General features: G+C 40.3%; 1 protein-coding gene across 1 annotated transcript in view; it reads left to right on the plus strand.

Annotated features, from left to right (window-relative positions):
- LOC126109589 (glutamate-gated chloride channel) overlaps positions 1–26,648 on the plus strand; it is a 519,836-nt gene that overhangs the window by 257,287 nt on the left and 235,901 nt on the right. Inside the window, exon 3 of the mRNA XM_049914624.1 lies at positions 12,237–12,334. Coding sequence (XP_049770581.1) covers positions 12,237–12,334 — 98 coding nt within the window. The remainder of the gene's footprint in view (positions 1–12,236; positions 12,335–26,648) is intronic.

The raw sequence follows: 26,648 nt of genomic DNA on the forward strand, positions 1-26,648 counted from the left end.
TCTTTTACAGATCGACGCTCAGTTTGTTTCTCGCTCAGCCCATGAATGATTCATGTGAAGCAAGAGCATTTTTGTATTAGCCGTTCCTTCTCCGTTTAATAACGTTTTCTTGAAAAACGAGTTCGTGGGCATACAAGACTGACTTTGTTCCAAAGTATAGTATATGGACATCTTTGTATACACTGCCGGTATCTAAATTAGTAATATGAATGGAATTCTAAAATTACCAAACTATTCGTACTGCGGTACGGAATACGGAGCTGAAATACCGAACAGTTCGGTAAAGAACCGAACACCTGGCAACCCAGCTCACGACCCGTCCTCACAGCTTTACTCCCGCCAGTATCTCATCTTTTACCTTCTAAACTTACCCGCGAAAGACAAACGTCCCGGGTTCGAGCCTAGGCCCAACGTACAGTTTTAATCTGCAAGGAAGTTTCACTATTAGTATTGTTCTCAAGGTCATTAATATAAAACATATCTCTTGGCACTTCGTAATTATGATCATACTTTCGACAGAATGCATGGTATTGAGTCAAATGGCTTTCAGAAATAGCACCGTACCGAGGTGATCCAGTGCCCGTAGCAAAACTACTCCCCACCCCGGCAATAAAGCTACCTTTCTGAATTTTTTTTCTGCGCCGGTTCAGCAAACTTTATAATTTGTAAGAAGGCTTTAAAAGTAAAGCATACTTGACAAATATTACTTAAATCAATGGTATTGATGAAAAATATGGCACCCAACGGATTGAATGTATCATTGTAGTAATTAATACATTGATTACATAAAACTTTTAAGAAACTGGAAATAAAACAAAATCTGTATCTCTTGTTTACGGCAGCTGCTGTGCAGTGGTTTTAATATAATGTATAATGAAGACATCAGCTCTTATAGGCTCCTCGTATGTTAGTACTGGTGGGTAACTATTAATTAAAAAATAAAGGAGGGCTGCCGGCCGGGGTGGCCGAGTGGTTCTAGGCGCTTCAGTCTGGAACCGCGCGACCGCTACGGTCGCAGGTTCGAATCCTGCCTCGGGCATGGATGTGTGTGATGTCCTTAGGTTAGTTAGGTTTAAGTAGTTCTAAGTTCTAGGGGACTGATGACCTCAGAAGTTAAGTCCCATAGTACTCAGAGCCATTTGAACCATTTTTGAAAGGAGGGCTATAATTAAGACATGGGAAAATAGCCCTTTCCAAAAATTGTGTTTTTCTTATAATTTCACTCTTACGTTTTATTGCTTTGAGCGAAGCAAACTAGCACATTTGTTTCAGCATTCGCTTGCCGACATTTTAGATCCTACAATTCCACAGCGAGTTACCGCAAGAACTGCACTGCTGGACGTGAGCGAGCTGTGAATATCAAGTGCACCGTTTCCACAAAAACCGTGTTAACGATAATAAGCGCTTATTTGTTATACTACAAAGATTGAACGACATTGTAGACATGACACTGTGACAACAGCGTTCGTTTATAGTCACAGTCGACAAAAAGCTTTCTTCTCATAAGCAGATGGTGGGACAGGAGAAACCGCGAACTTCTCATGTTTAATTCTTAAACTGTCTTTTTTTTCGGCCAGCTTTTGCGCCCCCTCTGTGCCTGCCTCGGCTGACCAGATTTCAAAGGGAAAAAAACCATCACACTTGTGATTCTATGTAACGTCATTACTATATGGACGTTTACCTTTCTTGACAATCATCGTGATACTTTGATATCGATAACAGACGTATGACGATGCAGCAGATGAAAAACTCGTGGCAAGAGCGTATCCTTATTTTGTGAATTGGAAATGAAAACATAGTTAAATTACTCACAAATAAAATTATTTTCCTCTGAAATAACAGACTGATACATTGTATCGTATTGTATTGAACTGAGGACCTAGAAACGCCGTAGCCCACAGTGGTACGCAACCCCACAATAGGCCACAGCAGTCCACTCACCCCACCGCCTCCCCACACCGAACCCAGGGTTATTGTGCGGTTCGTCCCAAAGTGGACCCCCCCACCCCCCCTCAGGGAACGACGAGTGTAACCCCAATGTTTGCGTGGTAGAGTAATTATTGTGTACGCGTACGTGGAGAAAGTGTCTGCGCAGCTATCGCCGACATAGTGTAACAGAGGCGGAATACGGGGAACCAGCCCGCATTCGCCGAGGAAGGTAAACCGTCTCAAAAACCATCCACAGACTGGCCGGCACACCGGACCTCGGCACTAATCTGCTCCCCCCTGATTTCAAGGACACAGGAGAGAAAAGCCACAGTAGATACGACAATGAAAAATGCACTACATTGTGGAGTATCTCAAAGAATTTATATTCCCGCGTCAAAAGTGCCAAGTATCGTCGCCAGAGTGCAGCTTGGTCGCTTGAAGTGAAAATGGCGATACCACAGCAGTGTGTGCAAGCAGTAGTGTTGTTTGCAGAAACAAAATCGCCGATTACTGTGCAAAGAAATTATCGTTGTGTGCATGAATGTGATCCACCCGATGTGAAAACAATTAAGGAATGGTATAGGAAGTTTCTGGCAACAGGAAGTGTTCCGAAATATTCTGGCGGTGCACGTTACGGAGTTTCAGAAGAGACAGTGGAGGACATCAGACAAACGTTTCTCAGAAGCCCACGTAAGTCAATTGGTAAAGCATCTAGGCAACTTAATGTACCTCGATCAACATTGCATCGTGTAGTTCACCAGCGTCTTACAAAGTGCAAATTCTGCAACATCTGACGCCGAACGACAAACAACGCCGACAACAATTTGCTGCAGCGTCTTGATATTACTATTACCTTTATTACCAATTCTATGCTATGTACCAGCCACAGCTGGACAGACAGAGTCAAAATATGTTTATTCTCAGATGAGGCAACCTTTCATCTACCAGGAAGGGTTAATAAGCATACTGTGCGGATTTGGGGTTCGCAAAATCCGCACGTTGTCATTGAACATGTTCGCAATAGCTGTCATTGAACATGTTCGCAATAGCCCTAAACTAAATTTCCGGCGCGGGCTAATGCACGACAGGATTAGTTGGACCGTTCTTCTTTGCGGTACAAACATTGAATGGGTCAGTGTATCTGGACATGTTGGAGCAGTTTCAAATGGCTCTGAGCACTATGGGACTTAACAGCTATGGTCATCAGTCCCCTAGAACTTAGAACTACTTAAACCTAACTAACCTAAGGAAAGCACACAACACCCAGCCATCACGAGGCAGAGAAAATCCCTGACCCCACCGGGAATCGAACCCGGGACCCCGGGCTGGAGCAGTTTGTGTACCCTCAGATACAAGACTTGCAACCTACATAATTTTTCAACAAGATGTAGCTCCGGCGCAGTGGTCAACGGCTGTTCGCAAGTTCCTGGATAGGAAATATGCCAGTCGTTGGATCGGACGCGGAGGACCCATTGCCTGGCCACCACGTTCACCCGACATTACGCCGTTTGATTTCTTCATGTGGGAATTCGTGAAGGACCGCGTGTATGCGACCAAAGTGAACGATGTTCCTACGTTGCGACATCGTATCACTAATGCGACTGCATCAATAACGGAGGAAATGTTACAAAGAACTTGGCAAGAAACTGAATATAGACTCGATATTCTTCGTGCTACGAATGGTTCACATGTGGAGATGTATTGGAGATAAATAAATAAATTCTTTGAGATGCTCTACAATGTAGTGCATTTTTCATTGTCATATATCTACTTTGTTTTTTTCCTGGGTCTTTGAAATCAGGGAGGTTTGAGTGGGACACCCTGTATTTTCTGCAATGTTTACTCATTGCGTACGTAGCTACAATTTGTTAATCCTTAAAACTGTGTAATATTACAGATCACTAATCAGGTACAAGTTACTCACTTCATACTAAAATTTAAGGTTTCGTTTAACTGCAGGCTGTTAGGGCAAGCGTGCAAGCATGCCAGACAATAGTCAACAAGGACTGCTAATGGCTTCACAAAACTAACCTGCATATGGCTGGAGTCCCATTAGGAGAAATGGTTTACGAAATGCTCCTTTATGCTCCCTTCGGTTTTGGTGTTACTTGACTCGAGAGCAGGATGGCAAGTTAGACGAGGGGCTAGGCAATACCTGAATTTTTTTTTTTCAATGTGCCTCTTAACACTTTCTTTAGGCGTAAGACAAACTAAGTGCGATAAGCCTATACGTTGTGAAAATTTCTACGACGTTCTACTTCTAGAAAACTTGTTTTTCACAAATAATTAAATGAGAACTTGTATTGCACGCATTTTGTTTCATGTTTAAAAACCGGGACAAATATGTATCCCAAATGATTTTCTCGGGGCACCAGGACATTTATGTGAAAATCGGAACTGTCCCGGTAAAATAGGGACCTCTGTTTAGCCTGTGCCTACGCCCTTGGCAGTCCCAATCTCACTCGGTACGGCCGTGTTGGGAAGTCAAGAAACACTGCAGCCACGTGACTGTCTCGATCCATGGGTTTCAGGACGTCTTGAGTGTCACATGATCTCTGTTTTCGGAACCCACCCTGCAGATCATTCTGTTCGAGCATCTGAGTTCGGGATATTTTCTAAGAAAATACAATAAATGCATGTCAAAGATATTGGATGTTTGGTCTGTATCTTGTTATCTTACGTTTTCTCTTTGTTGTTGAAATACTTACATCCTTAAATGTTTCATGCTTTCAAAAATGTGGCTCACTGAATGACGTAATATGGATACCGTAGGGCAACAAACAAAAAACGAATGATCGAACTCATTCGGTCGCAATTAAGAACAAACCTGAAAATGTTGGTGCGTACTAAATAGTGAATGGAACTGAATTTATTTACAACTGTTGAGCGGAACAAAAGCGTTCTAAAATGTAAAGCTGTTTCATAGTACACTGTACTAGACATCAGATTTAATACGAAAATGCTTGACAAATATGTTCGAAAACAATATTATTGTTTCCTTTTTCGCAAAATATGTGAATACAGCAGTGCTACTACTAATTCGACTATGTCAGTTAAGTTGAGAAACAGCATTTTATGGTTGTGGTGCAATTTGTTACTGCCCCTTTTAATATTTCTTATATTAAGCAGCATTTTGATCAAGAACTCTCACTGATTTAGCTGTAACAACGATAGTCGATAGTTTATCTGCTCAAGTTTGTTAACTGCTAACATTAGAACTTACGGAGCAGTTACGTACATATAGAAATATTGTATCGCAGAATCATTAACAATAACTCGATCAAAGAATTTAGAGAGACGTAATGGGAGAACGCTGGGAATTAATTAATGAAGCAGACAGTGTTGGCAAATTTAACTTTTTTTTTTTTTTTAATATTCCAGCGTTATTTGAGCCTTCGTCTCCCCTAAAACAAATAAAGGCAAATTTAAAAGAAGCAGGGATAAGGGTGGCTAACTACCGGTATTAAAACGTTCATGCTAGGAAGAGAGACCACTGTGTGATTCCGAGATCAAGCAGTCGTCAGATCTGAAACTCCATTTGACTAGTATTGTGGAATCATCCACTCAGACATCAAAAGAAGCAAAACTCAAGTACTATCCTCAACAAAATAAAACATTCTTTGAACAAAGAAAAAAACTGCACAGAAAAGAAATAATCCAAATAAAACTGTAACCCCAGAAAATAGCTCTAACAGAAATAGTGACACTTTCAAATAGTTTGCAACCAAATTCACTGACTACTTCCTCACAGTTATTGCGAACACTGCATTTAGTAGAGGAGAGAGTTCTCTATCTTGATACACTTTTCAGACTTTCGTCTCCGTTAATAGAAGTTTAATATATTAACTTAGATATTCAGTTTTTGGCTGAAGACAATTTCTATGTACTGCATTCTTTTTCTGAAATTACTCTGGAAAATTAATGTTTTTATCTATGTGAAAACTTGGTCATGTACATTGGAACAAATATTCGATTAATATTTGAAAACATTGCAACAAAGAAAATCTTGTTAATACTGTACTTAATAGTCTGTCTGTTACATTCTTACCCTACTATACACCAAAAATCAAATTGAACAGATGTGTTGTAAAAAAACAGGGTAAAGAAGAGAGGAGCTATGCTGTTTCTGTTCTCGACCCACCACCTCAAGACATTAATAAATGCAGCACGATACGAGCAAAAGTCTTTCCAAATGTGCCCAGAAAGTGTAAAACCAGGAACTGCAAAGCAATATTTATACACGAACAACACTGCTGGTCGGTCTTTGCCCAGTGCTAAGTGGAACATAGTAAGTCACTTGTAATTGTGGCAAATTCTATACAGGTCAGACCACCAGAGCAATATTCACATGCTTAAAGCAATATTATAAAGTAGGAAATCTAGAGGAGGAGACTATATTTGTGCAGACCACCTGCTTGAGAAAGGCCAAATTTAAAATGTGCAACAGGACATCACACTCATCATGGGAGGAAGATGAAGTACCTTGAACCAATGGAAATTATTAGATATATGTCCATTTACCCAGTCTTAGTGCTGAATGATCACATTTTCCTTACTTGCTACTTCTAACTGCAGATACTGCTTGTAATCCCACCCAGACGATGTTGTAAATTACCCCTCCCATTCACATACATGCCCCATCGTTTTCCTTTGTATCAGTTACCGTAATTTCACTTGCCCAGATAATTTTTTGTGTAGGCCTAATCATATCTGCTTCACTTACCTGCTTAATCACACACTTATATATTACCTATTTGTAATATTGGCCTTTTTGAAGACCGAATTATTTTGTTCCACTATTCCTTTGGAACATGTCACCAAAGTTTATTGTTTAGTTTATTTTCTCTTAGAACAATTGTAATTAATTATATAGTTCATTACTTAATGTGCTATATATTTTATTTATGTTCATAGTTTTACAAAATTAGAACGAAGTCTGTTTCTTCGTGGCCTCCTTGCCATTATTCAGTAGCTTATACCACATTTTATTTGGCAACTATGGGTGCACATATATAGGTCAGATCCAAGTAGGCTTACATATTTACATTGTCAGTTTAACACAATAATAATTACGTACACTACTTAATTATCAAGTTATATCATTTTTAAATATAATAGCATCATACATAAGTACTCATTTTGTATCTATTGTACAATATACCTACTAACTATATAAATTTTGTTTCTACTTATAAGCAGTACTTTTTTCAAGTTTAGCTGTGTTGTGTTCTATGACTCTTAACTTTATACTTTCTCTCATAGCAAGGTTACGTATCTGTGCAAAAAGTAGTCTTTTATGTGTACATACAGTAGAAAGTTAAAACCTTTTTGTAGTAATGGCCTACAGCTAGTCTGTTCTTCTTGATTTAGCCATTGCTCTGATGGTTACTTTTCGCTGATTAAAAATTTTTTTGCACACTCTACTGGCCCCATATTTCTATTCCACATTGTCATCTCTGAAAACCAACTGAGATACTGAATAGATGCATTCATAAAAAATGTTTGAGCGTACAAAAATTTCACAGCCACACTTATTTATCTTTATTTCTCATGATAGCATAAGAGCCAAAAAACCTGTTTGTAACATTAAATAGTAAATACTGAAAAATATTACACCAGTGTCATGTGTGTTTTCTTTCATAATGTATAAAATATTCTGCCAAGAATTAACAAAGCAGTCAATGAATGACAAATAGTATGTAAATAGGAATCAGTATTTAAAAATCTAAAAGACATGTTCTTTGAAAAGTACCATTGTAATCAAGTAAATGTTTAGCTGCTGATAGCAGTTGCATGGTAAAAATGCAGAGCCAGGAGTTTCCTTCAAAGTTGCAGTTTCCTTACTAATTCACTTGTTTAAATTTAAGTGGCATAAGTGTGAATAGCACTAAGCAGTCTAGTGGTAGTTCATTGTTAGTACAGTGCACAGATAAAGTTTCTATCTTGTTAATGTATACCTTGCCTTGTTCCACATCACTGAATGTTCTCATTTTTTCCACATCTACACCATTATTCCACAGGCCACCTAATGGTGTGTGCCACAGGGTACTTGTACTGCCAATAACTGATCAGCTCCACTCTTCCACTTACGATTGGTGCATGGGAAGATGATTGTCAGTAAGCCTCTGTATTAGCTCTAATTTCTCAAATTTTTCCATTGCAGTCATATTGTGAGATATACGTGGCAGGAAGTAATACACTACTGGCCATTAAAATTACTACACCGCGAAGAAATGCAGATGATAAACGGGTATTCATTGGACAAACATATTATACTAGAACTGACATGTGATTACATTTTCATGCAAATTGGGTGCATAGAGCTTGAGAAATTAGTACCCAGAACAACCACCTCTGGCCGTAATAATGGCCTCGATATGCATGGGCATTGAGTCAAACAGAGCTTGGATGGCGTGTACAGGTACAGCTACCCATGCAGCATCAACACGATATCACAGTTCATAAACAGTAGTGACTGGCGTATGTGATAAGCCAGTTGGTCGGCCACGATTGACCACAGTTACTTCTGGAGAATGTGCTGGCCTGGGCAGCAGTCGAACATTTTCTGTATCCAGAAAGGCCCGTACAGGACCTGCAACATGCGGTCGTGCATTATCCTGTTGAAATGTAGGGTTGCGCAGGGATCAAATGACGGGTAGAGCCACGGGTCATAACACATCTGAAATGTAACGTCCACTGTTCAAAGTGCTGTCAGTGCGAACAAGAGGTGACTGAGACATGTAACCAATGGCACCCCATACCATCATGCCGGGTGATATGTATGGCAATGACGAGTACACACTTCCAATGTGTGTTCACCGCGATGTCGCCAAACACGGATACGACCATCATGATGCTGTAAACAGAACCTGGATTCATCCGAAAAAATGATGTTTTGCCATTCATGCACACAGGTTAATCATTGAGTACACCATCGCAGGCGCTCCTGTCTGTGATGCAGGGGCAAGGGTAACCGCAGCCATGGTCTCCGAGCTGATAGTCCATGCTGCTGCAAATGTGCAGATGGTTGTTGTCTTGATAACGCCCCCATCTGTTGACTCAGGGATCGAGACGTGGCTGAACGATCCATTACAGCCATATGGATATAATGCCTGTCACCTCGACTGCTAGTGATACGAGGCCATTGGGATCCAGCACGGCGTTCCATATTACCCTCCTGAACCCACCGATTCCATATTCTGCTAACAGTCATTGGATCTCGACCAACACGAGCAGCAATGTCGCGATGCAATAAACCGCAATCACGATAGGCTACAATCCAACCTTTGTCAAAGTCGGAAACGTGATGGCACGCATTTTTCCTCCTTACACGAGGCATCACAACAACGTTTCACCAGGAAACGCCGGTCAACTGCTGTTTGTGTATGAGAAATCGGTTGGAAACTTTCCTCATGTCAGCACGTTGTAGGTGTCGCCACTGGCGCCTACCTTGTGTGAATACTCTGTAAAGTTAATCATTTGCATATCACAGCATCTTCTTCCTTACGGTTAAATTTTGCATCTGTAGCATGTCATCTTCGTGGTGTAGCAATTTTAATGGCCAGTAGTGTATGTTGTCCAACTCTCCCCAGAGAGTACTTCCTCAAAATTTCAATAGTGAACATTTCCATGATGCACAATTCCTTTCTTGTAGCACCTGGAGTTTGTTGAGGATTTCAGTAATGCTCTCACACCGACTAAGCGACCCCATTGTGATACGTGCCATTCTTTGTTGGATCTCTCTCTCTCTTTCATCAGCCCTACCTGGTAAGAGTCGCAGATTGATGAACAGTACTCAAGAACTGATTGAATAAACACCATGTAAACCACTTCTTTCATGGGTGAGTTACATTTCATAAAGATTCTTCCTATGAATCTCAGTCTGGCATCTGCTTTTCCTACTATTTGTTTTATGTGATCGTTCAACTTAAGATTGCTCTTCTACATATTTTATAGTAGATACTATTTCCAGCAGTTCATCTCAGTAGTATCGTTGTACAGAAGCAGATTTCTTTTCCTACTTGTGCAAAATATATTACATTTATTTACGTGTAGCTTCAACTTTCAGAGGCTGCACCATTCAACAATACTCTCTAGATCATTTTGCTAATTTGTACAGCCTTCTGGTGATGCTACTTCCTTATAGACAACCAAAACATTTTCAAACAATCTTAAACAGCTGCTGACTTTTTCCACTAGGTCATTTATATGTATTTTAAACAGTAACGGTCCTGTCCCTTTGGGTACTCCTGGAATTACCTCTGCAGCTGTCACTTTTGTTCCATTAAGAGCATCGTGTTGGATCCTACCTGCAAAGAAGTCTCGAATCCAGTCGCACATGTGGTCCAATACTGGGTAAGCTCATATTCTTTTTACTAAATCACAATGCAGGACAGTGTCAAATGCCTTCCTGAAGTCAATGAACATGGCATTGACCCGAGTACCATTGTCTACAGTGCTATGGATCTCATGGAAGAACAGAGCAAGCTGAGTTTTGCAAGATCTCTTTTTTTGGAATTGATTTTATACAGGTGATTTTCATTTTCCAAAAAGTCATAATTTGTGAGCATAACGTTTTCCATAATTATACAGCAGATTGACATAAACAATATAGGTCTATAATTACGTGCATCAGTCCTACGGCCCTTCTTGACATATACTTCTTTCCAGTCACTAGGTACCCTTCATATCAGAACTATGGTAAACTGCTGCTAGAAAGATAACTAGTTCGTTTGCATAAGCTTTGTAGAATCTTACAGGTATCTCATCTGGTCATGATGTCTTTCCACTATTAAGGGATTGTCATTGCTTTTCTGTTCCACAGTGTGTTATCTCAGGATCTGACATTTCAGTGTTTGTACGATGATTGAAAGGAGAGAGCGTATTATGGTCTTCAGAGGTAAAACAATTTCAGAAGACCAAAAGCAGTATTCCGGCCTTTTCTCTGTTATATACTGTTTTGGTGCCTGTACAGTTACTGAGTCTCTGAATAGATGATTTTGAACCATTTGCCAATTTTATGAAAGACTGAAACCTCTTATGGTTTTTAGTCAGACTGGTTGACAAAATTTTACTTCCAATGTCAAAGAATGATTGTCTCATTGCTCTCCTTACACTCATTTTTGTTTCATTTAGTTTCTGTTTGTCTCCTAGGTTTTGACTTTTCTTGAATCTGTAATGAAGCTCTCTTTGTGTATGCAGCAGTTTTCTAAGATTGGTCTTTCCCATCCCTTAAGAGTTACTCTTAACACACTTGCCATTTATGAAACCTATGGAACACATTGATGAATTAATGAATGAAAACTGTTCAGTCCAATTACACTTTAGTCACCTACTACTTGATGAAATGGAAATATTCCTTTTGACATGCTATATGTGAAATCTAAGATGATTTGGTGATGTTGTCAGTGGGAGTAGCAGTTTGGGAAAATGTAAATGACATTGACTGTTATTCACTCCTGTCTGGTCATTGCCAAAATTGACTAACAGGTAATGCTGTGTTTTTGGCATCTACATGTACAAAAGCAGAAGTAACACATGGAATTACTGATGTAACTGAATTTGAAGTGATCTTATGGTACAAACATTAAATACAATGTTGTCTTTTAGTTAAAGCTGCTAATGACCAAAAATCTTTTACTGTCACCTATCTAGTCTCCATGGAGTGCATATGTATGAGGCCATGCTGAAATTTAATGCCTCCAAATTTTGTATTCTGTTCTCCATGTTGCTTGAGGTACTACATGTCATGCATATTACTTGGTCACTTTCCTGCTTTGCTGACAGAAGTTGCAATCCTCTGCCACTAGATGGCTTCAGATTGTAGCATGTAACATGGCCGTGTGTAACATGATTATGTCAGTGCATGAGAAACAGATGCCCATAAAACTGGAAGCACAAATTCGAAGAGTTCATCCACACATTGAGCACCCTATCCTTCAGTAAGACAGTACCAGACCACACGAGTGCTATGACATCTGAAACAATCCAATGCCCTGGGTTCACTGTCATTGATCATCCCCCACACAGTGCACCCAGATTACTTTTGCTTCAATAAGCTTAATACTTTTCCTGTACTTTCTGATAATTCCAGGTCAATATTTAGGCATACTATCCTGAAATTTCAAATGATAATATTGGTATTTTGTGTCACTGAGTTAGTTTGTTAAACTTGATGCATGTATACCAAACTGTATAATTGCTGTTGTTGTTGTAGATTCTGGTAGATGTACACACACATCAGCAGCTGAATTTGAGTTCCCATTGATATTTGAAGTTAAGTTACCCAATACTATTTCTATTGGCAGATTCGATGACTTCAGCGATGGGAAGTCAGATAAAGAAATCCTGGATGAGCTGCTCAGGAAGGAACGCTACGACAAGAGGTTGCGGCCTCCTGTACCAGGTCAGTATGTTCGAAGACAGCCATGTTACTCATAGATTGTTACACAATTTGCCAGATCTTACCCTTAGAAAACAACATTGTACATGAATATACATAGCTCAACAACAGACATGACTGATAACAAAAAATAAAAGATAATGGCGGTACAAGATTTGTTGAGACTTCTAGCGTGGAATCAAAATTTATATCTAATTATATCAAAAGAGTAATTCTCTCAAGAAAACTATGAAATCACGAGAAAGAATTGCTGGCCAGTACTTGCCTTTAGGAGAAATGTGTAATGTAACAGACACATATAAAAGGACTCATGCTGTCCTAACTTGTGGAACTATTGGTTTCTCCCTCAGGCAGGAGAGATGCATAAATTGGGGAATGTGAAAAGATAGGTTCCAGAATGAGAGTGACCCGTGTGTTTTGAGGACCACACAACAGATCTAAATGACCTGCATGCCCTTTTTAACCTTCCACAACATCTCGTTTCCTCCACGGGGAAGAAACCATTATTTCCAAGAGCTAGTGTGTATCGACTGTATGTAGTTACAATATTTAACACATACATGTACATAAATCAATGTAATAAGATGTCCTGATCAAAAATGCAAGATAATAAATGCAGATTATGATAATGTCACTAACACTGGCAAGACACAAACATATCACTGGAGATATTCTCTTCCATTAATTTCCTCAATGAAGCTGTTTGTCTGTGGATTCAGTCTAGATGTCAGCAGTGAGCCTGCATCCCAAAACACACACACACACACACACACACAGATTTAGGGGGGGGGGGGGGGAGAGAGGGAGAGAAAGGATAGTTTGCAAATTAGGATGTGAATAATAATATTAAGATTAAAATGCTGATGAGCTGTGTAGTTATCAGTGCTATAGAATTGTACCTGTCACATTTTGTTTCATTAAGTTTTAAATCTATATAGCTGTGATTTTCAATTTAATAAAATTTTGGATGAAATAACACACTGTTATTTAACACAAGGATGTTGTATTTATTCCTCTATTAAGTCATCCTTGTTTCTTGTTTTATAGTTATGGATATTACTATTCAGTGCTGAGGAGTCTTAGACTGTATAGTACATGCTTTGCTAACTGTGCACTCACTCACACTGATTCAATGACATATCATTTTCTGTAAATCCTGTTATAAAGGGAGGCTTCGGGGACAATAAACCAGTCAAATTATACAATAATCTTTCAAAACAAGTCACCGCAGGCAAATTCTGTAAAGTATACTAACAGAAAACTTGATTAATGTTAATCTATTCACATTGACAACTATGAGAATTACTTCTATGTTATTGTAGAGGCTCCTACAGGCTTACATGATCAGAAAATAATCCGTTGCTCTACTTACACTATTCAGCTGCTGTCATTATCTCCTATTATTTACTTAACATTTATGTCACTTCACTGACCTCATTGAACACTTTGAGCTGTCTCCATGCCTAAAATGTTAAAATGCTGTTCAAGATGAACAGGAGTCTGTATCCCCAGATCTAAATATACTGATAAATTAAATACTGGAAAATCCCGGATGGGATGTAACAATATCAATATTAGGAAAGGAAAGTTGCTACTCACCATATAGCAGAGCCGCTGAGTCACAGATAGGCACAACAAAAAGACTGTCACAAATAAGATTTCGGCCAGCAAGACCTTCGTCAAAAATAGACGACACACGACATAGTGTGTGTGTGTGTGTGTGTGTGTGTGTGTGTGTGTGTGTGCGTGTGTGTGTGGGGTCTGTTTTTGACAAAGGCCTTGTTGGCCATGTGTCGTCTGTTTTTGATGAAGGCCTTGCTGGCTGAAAGCTTATTTGTGACAGTCTTTTTGTTGTGCCTATCTGCAACTCAATATCTCTGCTATATGATGAGTAGCAACTTTCCTTTCATAATATTCTGATAAATTGTAAAAAGAGGGGCTAATATTTATCACTTTCACTATGTTTCTGAATATCTAGTAATTTTCTATTTTGTTCCTGATGTCTTCTGGCAACCTGTTAAAGATCCTTATATCAGAATACAAAACTGTATTCTGAACACTAGACAGGGGATCTTATCCAAAATAGAAAAATAAAATAAAAATAAATTTACTTCTAATATTGTAGTTCTAAATTGCTGAGTTCATCCTAAATTCACTTATGTTATTAACCACAAATACCATTAGAGAGTATATGTACTTGCATGTAAGTGTAAGTCTCAGGTGCTTGATTAGGCTTCTGTAGACTAAGTAGTCGCAAAAGAACACTGCTAAAGATTTTTTTCCCTGAATGTCACACCCTCAGTAGATTTCAATATGGGACCTCCCTGATGCCACCACAAGTAACTAGATGATATTCCATCATGTTCCATCTAGCCTGGGGCAAGTTTGGTGTAACTGTTGCCATAGTAACCTTTAGATGCTGCAGACTGATAATCTTAACATGGTAGATCATGCTTTTGGCATAACACCAAAAGAAAAAAATGTAATGGGGTTAAGTCTGGAGACCTAGCAGCCCAAGCAGTTGCCCACATATGCCAGTCCACTTCCCAGGCATTTCTCTATCCATAAATTCCCTGACGAGCTGAAATGTGGCAGTGCTCTGCCCTACTGGAAGGTAGTTTCATGTGGTACTTGTGGTAGGATGAACTCTTCGAGCATATCCAGGTATGAAACTACAGTCACTGTCAGTTCTACCAAGAAGGATGGTCCTATCAAAGTGCTACACATTAAGTCAGACCACACATTAACTTACGGGCTGTCCCTCTCCACTTCACATGTGACGTGAAGATTTTCGCAGCCCCACACTCTTCCATTGTGTCTATTTACAACTCCACTAATATGAAATGCCACTTTGTCAGAGAAATTCACATGTTGGAGATAGTTATGCAACTTAACAATCCTCTGTATTTCTGATGCGCAACTTTTATTGCATGTTTCATTTGAAGCGTGCATGCTCTTAGACAGTGCCTTTTGTGGAACACACCGTGTGCTGTCGAATATGGAATCTGTAACTTTGAACTAGCAGCATGAACAGATTTACACGGGCTCCATTGAAGTGCATCACTAATGTGATTGATATTTTCTTCAGATGTCTGTGGCTTTCTAGAAGATTTTACACATAGCAGACCACCTGTGGTTCTCAGTTTATTCTTCCAGAATCGAATGATTTTCCTCATAAGAAAAACATAATCATACAGATGTAACAGATTGCAACTCTCCCAGCTGCAAAATACCCTGAACCTGCTCTCACACTGTTGCCATTTTAACAAAACAGATGTTATGCACAGCCTTGCCAACTACGGAAAACAAAACTTCCAGAGATGCTTTTTGTAGTGATGTAACTTGGCTACATGTCTATGAATTGTTTGTGAGATATTAAATTTTATTTTGGATACCTTTCAACCAGACAACAAGTACTTTTCTGGCATTAGCAGCATTTCCATAGAACATGATGCCACAGGACAGGTTTTAGCGAAAGTATGCTAGCTGCTCTGTCTGTAAATCAACATAACGAGAGAGGTTTCTAAGTGCAAAGTGGACAGAACTAAGGTTTTGGGTCATCTTATCCTTGTTAAGGTGCCTCCTCAGGTAATTATCCAGCAGGATGCTTAGGAGCCTCATCCAGTGTGTTACATTGATATATATTTGTGGTACTTGTAAGTCATTTGTATTTGTTTGAAATCACATAATCAGAGTCTTTGTAAGACTGAGAGTTAAACTGTTTGCTGTGAACTAGTTGTAAGTTTGTTACATTATTGAGCTGGCTGTGTATGGTCTATTTGTGTTGGGTACATTATCTCCAAACATCACATTTTTTGAAGAGTTTTTCAATGCCAATGTAAATCATTTATGTACCTCAAGAACAGAAGTAGGTCAAACACCGAACTTAGTGGGACACTGTACTTAATATTTCCCCACTCTGAATTTAGTCTTGTTTCCATGATAGTACCAGGTGGTTATAATTAACCTGATAGTGTTCTGAGTGCTTGAGTGGCGGCTCTGTACATCTCATGATGCGGAAATATCTTAGGTATGTTCATTCACTGCTACACTCAGGGAGCATACTTGAGGGGGGGGGGGGGGGGGGGACAACGACACATCCACGTATACATACTCCACAAACCACCATATGGTGCATGGTGGAGGGCACCTTTTACCACTATTAGTCATTTCCATTCCTGTTACACCTGCAAATAGAGTGCGAGTAAAGTGATTGTGTAAAAGCCTCCATATAAGCCTTAATTTATTGCATCTTATGTTTGTGGTCCTTATGCGAAGTGAACATTGGCAGCAGTAGAATCGTTCTGCAGTCAGTCTCAAATCCTGGTTCTCTAAATTTACACAGTAGTGCCTTCTTGAATGAGCATTGCTTTTCCTTCACATATCCCCTTTTAAGTTCATGAAGCACCTCCTTCCAGGTATTCCAATTTGAGCTCTCAAAGCCTCTCCAATACTTGCATGCTGATCAGACCTACCAGTAACAAATCTAGCAGTCCACCTCTGAATTGCTTCCATGTCTTCCTTTATTCCGAACTGGTGGGGATCCCAAACATTTGAACAATATTCAAGAATGGGTCGCAGTAGTGTTCTATATACTGTCTCCTTTATGGATGAGCTACACTTCCCCAAATTCTCTGAAGCTGAGCATTCACCTTCCCTTCTGCCAGCATGATGTATTCATTCCACTTCATATCACTTTCAAATATTACATCTAGATATATAATCGAAGAGACTGTGTCAAGCTGCACCCTATTAATGCTATTATTGAATGTTACTGGAGTGTTTCTCCTATTCCTCCTCAATAGTTCTGCTTTCTGCCATCAGGTGAAAATGTGGCACTGTAAGTATTCATAATGTAATGTGGGTGCAAGAAAATGGGAGGGTGATAAAACATATGATAACGGCAGTTCTGTTACATTTTTTAGGATATTATCACAAGTTACAACATGTGTTCAGTATGGTCTCCTGACTCAGCAGCATTCTGCATCCACAACATGGTGAGGTCGAGAGTTGCTCACAACATATACAGTGTAATCAGAGTGATATATTGTAGGTGGCCATCTTCAGATCAGAAAAGAGTCTATATACACATCTGAAATACTTGACCTCTAAGATATCCCCACAACCAGAAGTCACATGGATTTACAGTAGGGGATCTTGAAGGCCACAAATCTTGAAATTGCTTGCAGATGATGTGGTTATTACCAAAGGTATCTTGAAGCAAATCTTTCACCTGCCAAGTGATATGGTACTGCCCCATTTTCTATGAAAATAGTGCTATGGACAGAGCTGGAATCACATATGGCACAAGGAGGTCTTTATGGCATTCAGATAACAGGCCAACGAGGTGTTGTCTCCTCAAAGAAAAATGGACCAAGAATGAAGGATCTTGTGAAACCACACCACACCGTCACATAAGCTGGGTGCATTGGATGTCCTTGCACAACATGTGGCGGAGTAGAACCTCAATACATGACAGTTCTGTGCAGTCACGGCACCATGCAGAGTAAAATGTGCCGTATCCATCCAAAGAATATTCCCTTGCTACCTGTCATCTATTTCTAGGTATGCCAAAAATGAAGGACAAAGTTACAGCATTATAGCCTGTCTTGGAGCTTCATCTGATGCACATTCTGAATCCCACATAGTCATTGGTCTTATGACTATTTCATGCTGCGTGCTACAAATTCCTCTCCTGCCCCAACCTTTTCGTCTCAGAGTAGCACTTGCAATATATGTCCTCAATTTTTTGCTGGATATATTCTTATCTCTGTTTTCCTCTACAGTTTTCACCCTCTACAGTTCCCTCTAGTACCATGGAAGTTATTCCCTGATGTCTTAAATGGTGCCCTATCATCCTATACATTTCTCTTGTCAGTGTTTTCCATAAATTCTTTTCCTTGCCTATTGTGTGGAGAGCCTCCTTATATGATTTTCAGCATTCTTCTGTGGCATCACATCTCAGATACTTCGACTGTCTTGCATTCCAGTTTGGCTGTAGTGCATGTTTCACTACCATACAGAGCCGTGCTCCAAACGTACATTCTCAGAAATTTCTTACTCAAATTAAGGTCTGAATTTGATACTAGCAGAATTCTCTTGGTTAGTAATGCCATTTTTACCTGTGCTGGTCTGCTTTTTGTATCCTTCTTGCTCTGTCCATAATGCATTATTTTGCCACCTAGGTAGCAGAATTCCTTAACTTGATCTACTTCATGGTGGCCAATTTTGATGTTATGTTTGCCGCTCTTCTCATACCTGTTACTTCTCATTACTTTCATCTTTATTCAGTTTACTCTCATCAATTTTCTGTACTCATTAGGCTGTTCATTCGATTTAACAGATCCTGTAATTCTTCTTCACTTTCACTGAGTATAGCAGTGTCATCAGCAAATCTTATAACTGATATTCCTTCACCTTGAATTTTAATCCCATTTTAAAACTTTCTTTTATATCCATCATTACTTCTTCATTGTAAAGACTGAACAGTAGGGACAAAAGACTCCATCCCTGTCTTACACCCTTTTCAATATGAGCACTTTGTTCTTGGTCTCCCACCCATATTGTTCCCACTTGTTTCTAGTCCATACTGTTTATTACCCATCTTTCCCTATAGCTGACTCCTGTTTTTCTTAGAATGTTGAACATTTTTATTGTCAAATGCTTATTTCAGGATGAAAAATCCTATGAATGTGTCTTGATTTTTCTTCAGTCTTGCTTCTACATCTACATCTACATCCATACTCCGCAAGCCACCTGACGGTGTGTGGCGGAGGGTACCTTCAGTACCTCTATCGGTTCTCCCTTCTATTCCAGTCTCGTATTGTTCGTGGAAAGAAGGATTGTCGGTATGCCTCTGTGTGGGCTCTAATCTCTCTGATTTTATCCTCATGGTCTCTTCGCGAGATATACGTAGGAGGGAGCAATATACTGCTTGACTCTTCGGTGAAGGTATGTTCTCGAAACTTTGACAAAAGCCCCTACCGAGCTACTGAGCGTCTCTCCTGCAGAGTCTTCCACTGGAGTTTATCTATCATCTCCGTAATGCTTTCGCGGTTACTAAATGATCCTGTAACAAAGCGCGCTGCTCTCCGTTGGATCTTCTCTATATCTTCTATCAACCCTATCTGGTACGGATCCCACACTGCTGAGCAGTATTCAAGCAGTGGGCGAACAAGCGTACTGTAACCTACTTCTTTGTTTTCGGATTGCATTTCCTTAGGATTCTTCCAATGAATCTCAGTCTGGCATCTGCTTTACCGACGATCAACATTATATGATCATTCCGTTTTAAATCACTCCTAATGCATACTCCCAGATAATTTATGGTATTAACTGCTTCCAGTTGCTGACCTGCTATTTTGAAGCTAAATGATAAAGGATCTATCTTTCTGTGTATTCGCAGCACATTACACTTGTCTACATTGAGATTCAATTGCCATTCCCTGCACCATGCGTCAATTCGCTGCAGATCCTCCTGCATTTCAGTACAATTTTCCATTGTTACAACCTCTCGATACACCACAGCATCATCTGCAAAAAGCTTCAGTGAACTTCCGATGTCATCCACCAGGTCATTTATGTATATTGTGAATAGCAACGGTCCTATGACACTCCCCTGTGGCACACCTGAAATCACTCTTACTTCGGAAGACTTCTCTCCATTGAGAATGACATGCTGCGTCCTGTTATCTAGGAACTCCTCAATCCAATCACACAATTGGTCTGATAGTCCATATGCTCTTACTTTGTTCATTAAACGACTGTGGGGAACTGTATCGAACGCCTTGCGGAAGTCAAGAAACACGGCATCTACCTGGGAACCCGTGTCTATGGCCCTCCGAGTCTCGTGGACGAATAGCGTAAGCTGGGTTTCACATGACTGTCTTTTTTGAAACCCATGTTGATTCCTACAGAGTAGATTTCTAGTCTCCAGAAAAGTCATTATACTCGAACACAATACGTGTTCCAAAATTCTACAACTGATCGACATTTGAGATATAGGTCTATAGTTCTGCACATCTGTTCGACATCCCTTCTTGAAAACGGGGATGACCTGTGCCCTTTTCCAATCCTTTGGAACGCTACGCTCTTCTAGAGACCTACGGTACTCTGCTGCAAGAAGGGGGGCACGTTCATTCGCGTACTCTTGTGTAAAATTGAACTGGTATCCCATCAGGTCCAGAGGCTTTTCCTCTTTTGAGCGATTTTAATTGTTTCTCTATCCCTCTGTCGTCTATTTCGATATCTACCATTTTGTCATCTGTGTGACAATCTAGAGAAGGAACTACAGTGCAATCTTCCTCTGTGAAACAACTTTGGAAAAAGACATTTAGTATTTCGGCCTTTAGTCTGTCATCCTCTGTTTCAGTACCATTTTGGTCACAGAGTGTCTGGACATTTTGTTTTGATCCACCTACCGCTTTGACATAAGACCAAAATTTCTTAGGATTTTCTGCCAAGTCAGTACATAGAACTTTACTTTCGAATTCATTGAACGCCTCTCGCATAGCCCTCCTCACACTACATTTCGCTTCGCGTAATTTTTGTTTGTCTGCAAGGCTTTGGCTATGTTTATGTTTGCTGTGAAGTTCCCTTTGCTTCCGCAGCAGTTTTCTAACTCGGTTGTTGTACCACGGTGGCTCTTTTCCATCTCTCACGATCTTGCTTGGCACATACTCATCTAACGCATAATGTACGACGGTTTTGAACTTTGTCCACTGATCCTCAACACTATCAGTACTTGAGACAAAACTTTTGTGTTGAGCCAACAGGTACTCTGAAATCTGCTTTTTGTCACTTTTTCTAAACAGAAAAATCTTCCTTCCCTTTTTAATATTCCTATTTATGGCTGAAATCATCGATGCCATAACCGCTTTATGATCGCTGATTCCCTGTTCTGCGTTAACTTTTTCAAATAGTTCGGGTCTGTTTGTCACCAGAAGGTCTAATATGTTATCGCCACGAGTCGGTTCTCTGTTTAACTACTCAAGGTAGTTTTCAGATAAAGCACATCAACAATTGCCTCATTAGAGCTGCCTCTCTGGTGCTTTTACTTTTCCAAAAGCCAAATTGAGTGTCATCTAACAGACCCTTAGTTTCTTTTTCATTCTTCTGTATAAGATTCTTGTCGGCAACTTGAATGCATGAGCTGTTAAGCTGATTTTGCAATAATTCACACTTGTCAGCCATTGCAGTCCTCGGAATTGAGTGGATGATGTCCATGGTATATTGCCAGTCTCATGCATTATATACACCCCAATGAGTTTAGAAATTGCAAAGGAATTTTATCTGTCCCATCTGTCTTATGCTAACTTCAGTCATCCAAAGCTCTATCAAATTCTGATTGTAATACTGGATCTTCTCTCTCTTCCCTGTCAATTTGTGCTTCTTCTTCTATCATGTCATGAAACAAGTCATCCCCCTCATAGAGGCTTTCAGTGTACTCCTTTCACCTATTTACTCTCACCTCTACATTTAATTGTAGAATTCCCATTGCATTCTCAATATTACTGCCCTCGCTTTTAATTTCACCGAAGGTTGTTTTGATTTTTCTGTATGCTGAATCGGTCCTTCTGACTCCCATTTGTTTTATGATTTCTTCACATTTTTTGGTTTCTTCACACTTATGTTCCTAGTGCCTATGTTTTTCTTTCCAACTTCTGTGACTGCCCTTTTTAGGGATGTCCATTCCTTATCAACAGAACCACCTATTGATCTATTCATTATTGCAGTATCTGTAGCATCAAGACTTCAGATGTATATCTTTTTTCCTTAGTGCTTCCATATCCCATTTCTTTGTGCAGTGATTCTTCCTGGGTAGTCTTTTATACTTCAGCTTACTTTTCATCATTACTAAATTGTGATCTGAGTCTGTATCTGCCTCTGGGTGTATGTTACAATCCAATATCTGATTTCAAAATCTCTTCCTGACCATAATGTAATCTAACTGAAATCTTACTGTACTTCCCGACCTTTTCCAAGTATACCTCCTGTTCTTGTGAGTCTTGAATGGAATATTCACTATTACTAGCTGAAATTTATTGCAGAACTCAATTACTTTTTCTCCTCTCTCATTCCTTTTACCAGGCCCATATTCTGTTGCATCCTGTTGTAGGAATAACACTGTAACATGCACTGCAAAATCTTTTGAACTGTTGAGCATGGCAGAGACAATTTCCATGACACAAATCAAGCGTTGGCTGCAGAGCATGAGCTAGTGCTCCATGGTCAGCTATAACTACAGCAACTTCAATAACAACTACTAGGGCAATGAACCGCCTCCCTCTCCTGGCCACATGACCTAATTCAACAGTTTCTTCAAAATTCTTATATTTTGTAGCCCATTTATTGACATGGGTATTCTTCACAGATGCTTCTGCCAGTGATATTCTTGCAATGCAGAGCTCTTGTTGATGCCACTCTGATGAAACAACTACATAAGCGGTGCACCATCTTTCTTCTTAATAGCCATTGTGTTTCATATGGAAAACTTTAACCTTCTTTACCCTTTACATCAACAGTTGCTTCACAGAAGAAATCAGCATGTATCAACAAATAACAACAGCATACTGATGTCAGAACAGGAAAATTTCACATTATGATTGTGTGCACCATCATAATTACTCCATTTGTGCATGGGCAACACGTTATCAGCATACCATTTTCATTTTCCTAGTAGAATTTTGTGATTTACTCAAACAAAGGCCTTGGTAAGATTACAGAAAATGCCAAGTGGGCAATTTCTCTTGTTTAGTTCTACCACAACTGAGTTTGTGAAATCATATATTGCTTTCTCTGCCTTTTCAGAAGCACACATGAGCTGTTTTTAAAAAGTTACTGTCAGAGAGGTGGTTCAATGTTTCACTATAAGCTACTTTCTCAAAAAATTGTGATAACATGTGAAGGAAATAGATGGGTCACTTAAAGAACTGTATACTTCACCCTTTCAGGAAATACATCTTAACTCATCAGCTGATAACGAGAGTTGGTACCAAGTCAGCACAAGATTTTGATATTGTACTTCAAATAAAATCATAGTAAAATAGTTACTATTTTTTGGTGATTACTGATTTTTGTGATCTCTCCAATAGTTGAGTTGGCAAAACTGATGTCTGTTGGTCGGATATTTAATGCGTGTCCATAGATCTGCTCTCTATGCCCCAGATTTCACTCTGTGTTTTCTCCTACTGTTAGGAAGAATTCAGTAAGTGGCCAGTTTACCATCATCTGTCTCACTGCTACTGTCATCAGTAAGTTAATTATTTATGTCATTGACATTATTTGCTTCTTGCCCAAGAAAGCTTCAAAAAGCCTTTGCTCCATTCTTGGAATTTAGAATTTTTCATGCGTAGTGCATGGTATTTGCTTTTATGATGACACTATAAATTGTGTAATATTGCTGCACTGTAGCAGTAAGACTTAATTTAGAGCTTGCCCCATGTGTTAAATAAAATTCTTTCATTGTGACACAAGACACAGTAATCCTAGTTGTTAGTCATCATTCTCTCAACTTCCACTGTAATTTTCCCTCATTAATTTTAGAAGGAAACTGATTTATAGCGTTATAGGAATTGCTCTGGGAAAGAAATAAATTTCTCATTTACTGCTTCCCAGTTTTCATCCAGCAAAACTCTCTTATATAATGTGGTTGAGTTAGCATTTATTATTATGTGAAGTTGCGGTTCCCTTCTTCGCTAAACCAGGGAGCATTTTGTTGCTGTCAGGGTAAGTAGAATATGAGGGTTTTCAATAATTAATGCAACACATTCTTTTCTGAAAGTAGGTTGGTTTTATTCAAGATTCCAGTATGCCATGTTATTCTCCACTCATTTTACACCTTGCTGCATCAATAACCTCCACATCACCCACATACTGCTTCCCATGTAGTGCGTCCTCCACTGGGCCAAACAGATATAAGTCGCAAGGTGTGAGATCTAGGCTGTAGGGTCGGTGAGGGAGAGTAAACTTACGAAATTTTATGAGTTCCTCTCAGATGTGCAAACTTTTGTGAGGTTTTTATGGAGAAAGAGAAATTTTTTTGCATTTTTGTGAAAACAAACACACCGAATTCATTTCTTCAGTTTTGTGAGGATGTCACAGTACTTATCAGAGTCGATCATTGCATCGTGACGGAGAACATTGAACGGAATGACCTCTTCAGAGTCTCGGAAGACCTCTGCCACGAATTTACTGGCTGAGGACGTGGCTACAAACTTTTTCTGCCGAGGAGAGGTCGTGTGGCACCACTACGCAGAGTGCCGATTTGTTTCCGGTTCGAAGTGATAAACCCGTGTTTCATCACCTGTGACGATGTTTGGTGAAAAACTGTCACGATCGTCACAGTTCACGAGCAGTGAGGCACAGACGGTCCTTTGTTGCTCTTTACGGTCTTCTGTTAGGCGGCGAGGAAGCCGTCGGGCACACACCTTTGAGTACCCAACTTTTGGATGAGCGTGTTAGCATTACCAACAGAAATGTCCAGTTGTGCAATTGAACCATGAATTTATTTTCAAAACCCTTTCTTAAGAATTTACTTAATTTGCTAGCGATTCGTCAAGAACATTAACACATTTAATCACACTTTGTGAGCGTGGAAATAGTTGCTGATGGGTAACTGATGACACAAATTAAAAAAAAAATTTTTTTTTTCAATAAATGGATATTTTACTCTTAAAAGCCCCCCTTTTTTTAACAGATTTAAATTATAATTAATATCAAGTTACAATTTGTTCAGAGGCAGAAATAACAATTCTTATTGACAGTATGAGCTTTCGGGCCGAGAACTGCCGCCTGCTTCACGTCTGCTGTGCAGCGAGCTACCTTAATTTAAGTATTAACTGTATTTTTCTTACTTGTCACTTCTTCTTCCGTGTGTATTTGCTTTTAGGAAGCTTTATTTTTCGAGTGCTCTTAATAGTGTTCCATAGATTTCGTGTTTGTTTTGAATACAGTAAGAGAGAGTCCCTGTAGTCAACCATAGCGCCAGTAGTGCTAGAGTTTGTTTTCAATACAGTCCAGAGACAGGTAGTGCTATTTTCATTGTTTTCTACAAGAAGTGGCTAGCAACCACAGTTTAGTGAATAAGCAGCCGCCTTTAGTGAATTAGCAGTCTAGTTAAAGGTTGATTAACTCCCTTCAGTAAATTGTTTCCTTAGGATGGATAGGATGTGTGACTGCTGTGTACGGACGCAGGAGGAGCTGGCCACTGTTCGCGAACAGCTGAGCATGTTGATGGCCGCGGTCAGCCGTCTTCAGGCTGCTGCCTCGGAGTGTAGCGGCAGTGGGGAGTCTGGTGCGTCGCAAGGTACACCCCAGGTGTTACATGCTTCACCCACTGTCCCTGCTGTCGAGACATCTTCGCGGGTACCGGGCGCGGTTGGGCCACCCTCTCCCCAAGGGGAGTGGCGGGTTCAGCGGCGTTCGCGGCGCACGAGGTGGAAGGTCAATGTGGAGGCTGGCCGTGTGGCATCGTCCGCTCTGCCTGTGAGGGGACATGTGGCTGCTCCTTCAGCAAGGTCCGAGCAGGTACACGGGGGGAGGGGTTTATTAGTTATTGGGAGCTCCAACGTTAGGCGGGTGATGGAGCCCCTTAGGGAAATAGCGAGAAGGTCGGGGAAGAAGGCCAGTGTTCACTCTGTCTGCTTGCCGGGGGGTCTCATCCGAGATGTGGACGAGGCCCTACCGGCGGCGATAGAGAGCACTGGGTGCACCCGACTGCAAATTGTTGCTCATGTCGGCACCAATGAGTCCTGCCGTCTGGGTTCAGAGGTCATCCTCAGTTCGTACAGGCGGTTGGCGGAATTGGTGAAGGCGGAAAGCCTCGCTCGCGGGGTGGAATCAGAGCTAACTATTTGTAGTATCGTTCCCAGAACCGATCGCGGTCCTCTGGTTTGGAGCCGAGTGGAAGGCTTAAACCAGAGGCTCAGACGATTCTGCGGAGATCTGGGGTGCAAATTTCTCGACCTCCGCTATCGGGTGGAGAAATGTAGGGTCCCCCTGAATAGGTCAGGCATGCACTACACGCTGGAAGCGGCTACAAGGGTAGCGGAGTACGTGTGGAGTGCACATGGGGGTTTTTTAGGTTAGAGAATCCCCTCCCTAGGCCCGACAAGACGCCTCCTGAGACGCGGCAAGATAGGAGTAGGCAAAATGCAACAGGGAATAACAATATTAATGTGCTAATAGTAAACTGCAGGAGCGTCTATAGAAAGGTCCCAGAACTGCTCTCATTAATAAACGATCACAACACCCATATAGTACTAGGGACAGAAAGTTGGCTGAAACCAGACGTAAACAGTAACGAAATCCTAAACTC

The sequence above is a fragment of the Schistocerca cancellata genome, chromosome 12, assembly GCF_023864275.1.
Source record: "Schistocerca cancellata isolate TAMUIC-IGC-003103 chromosome 12, iqSchCanc2.1, whole genome shotgun sequence".
Lineage (NCBI taxonomy): Eukaryota > Metazoa > Arthropoda > Insecta > Orthoptera > Acrididae > Schistocerca > Schistocerca cancellata.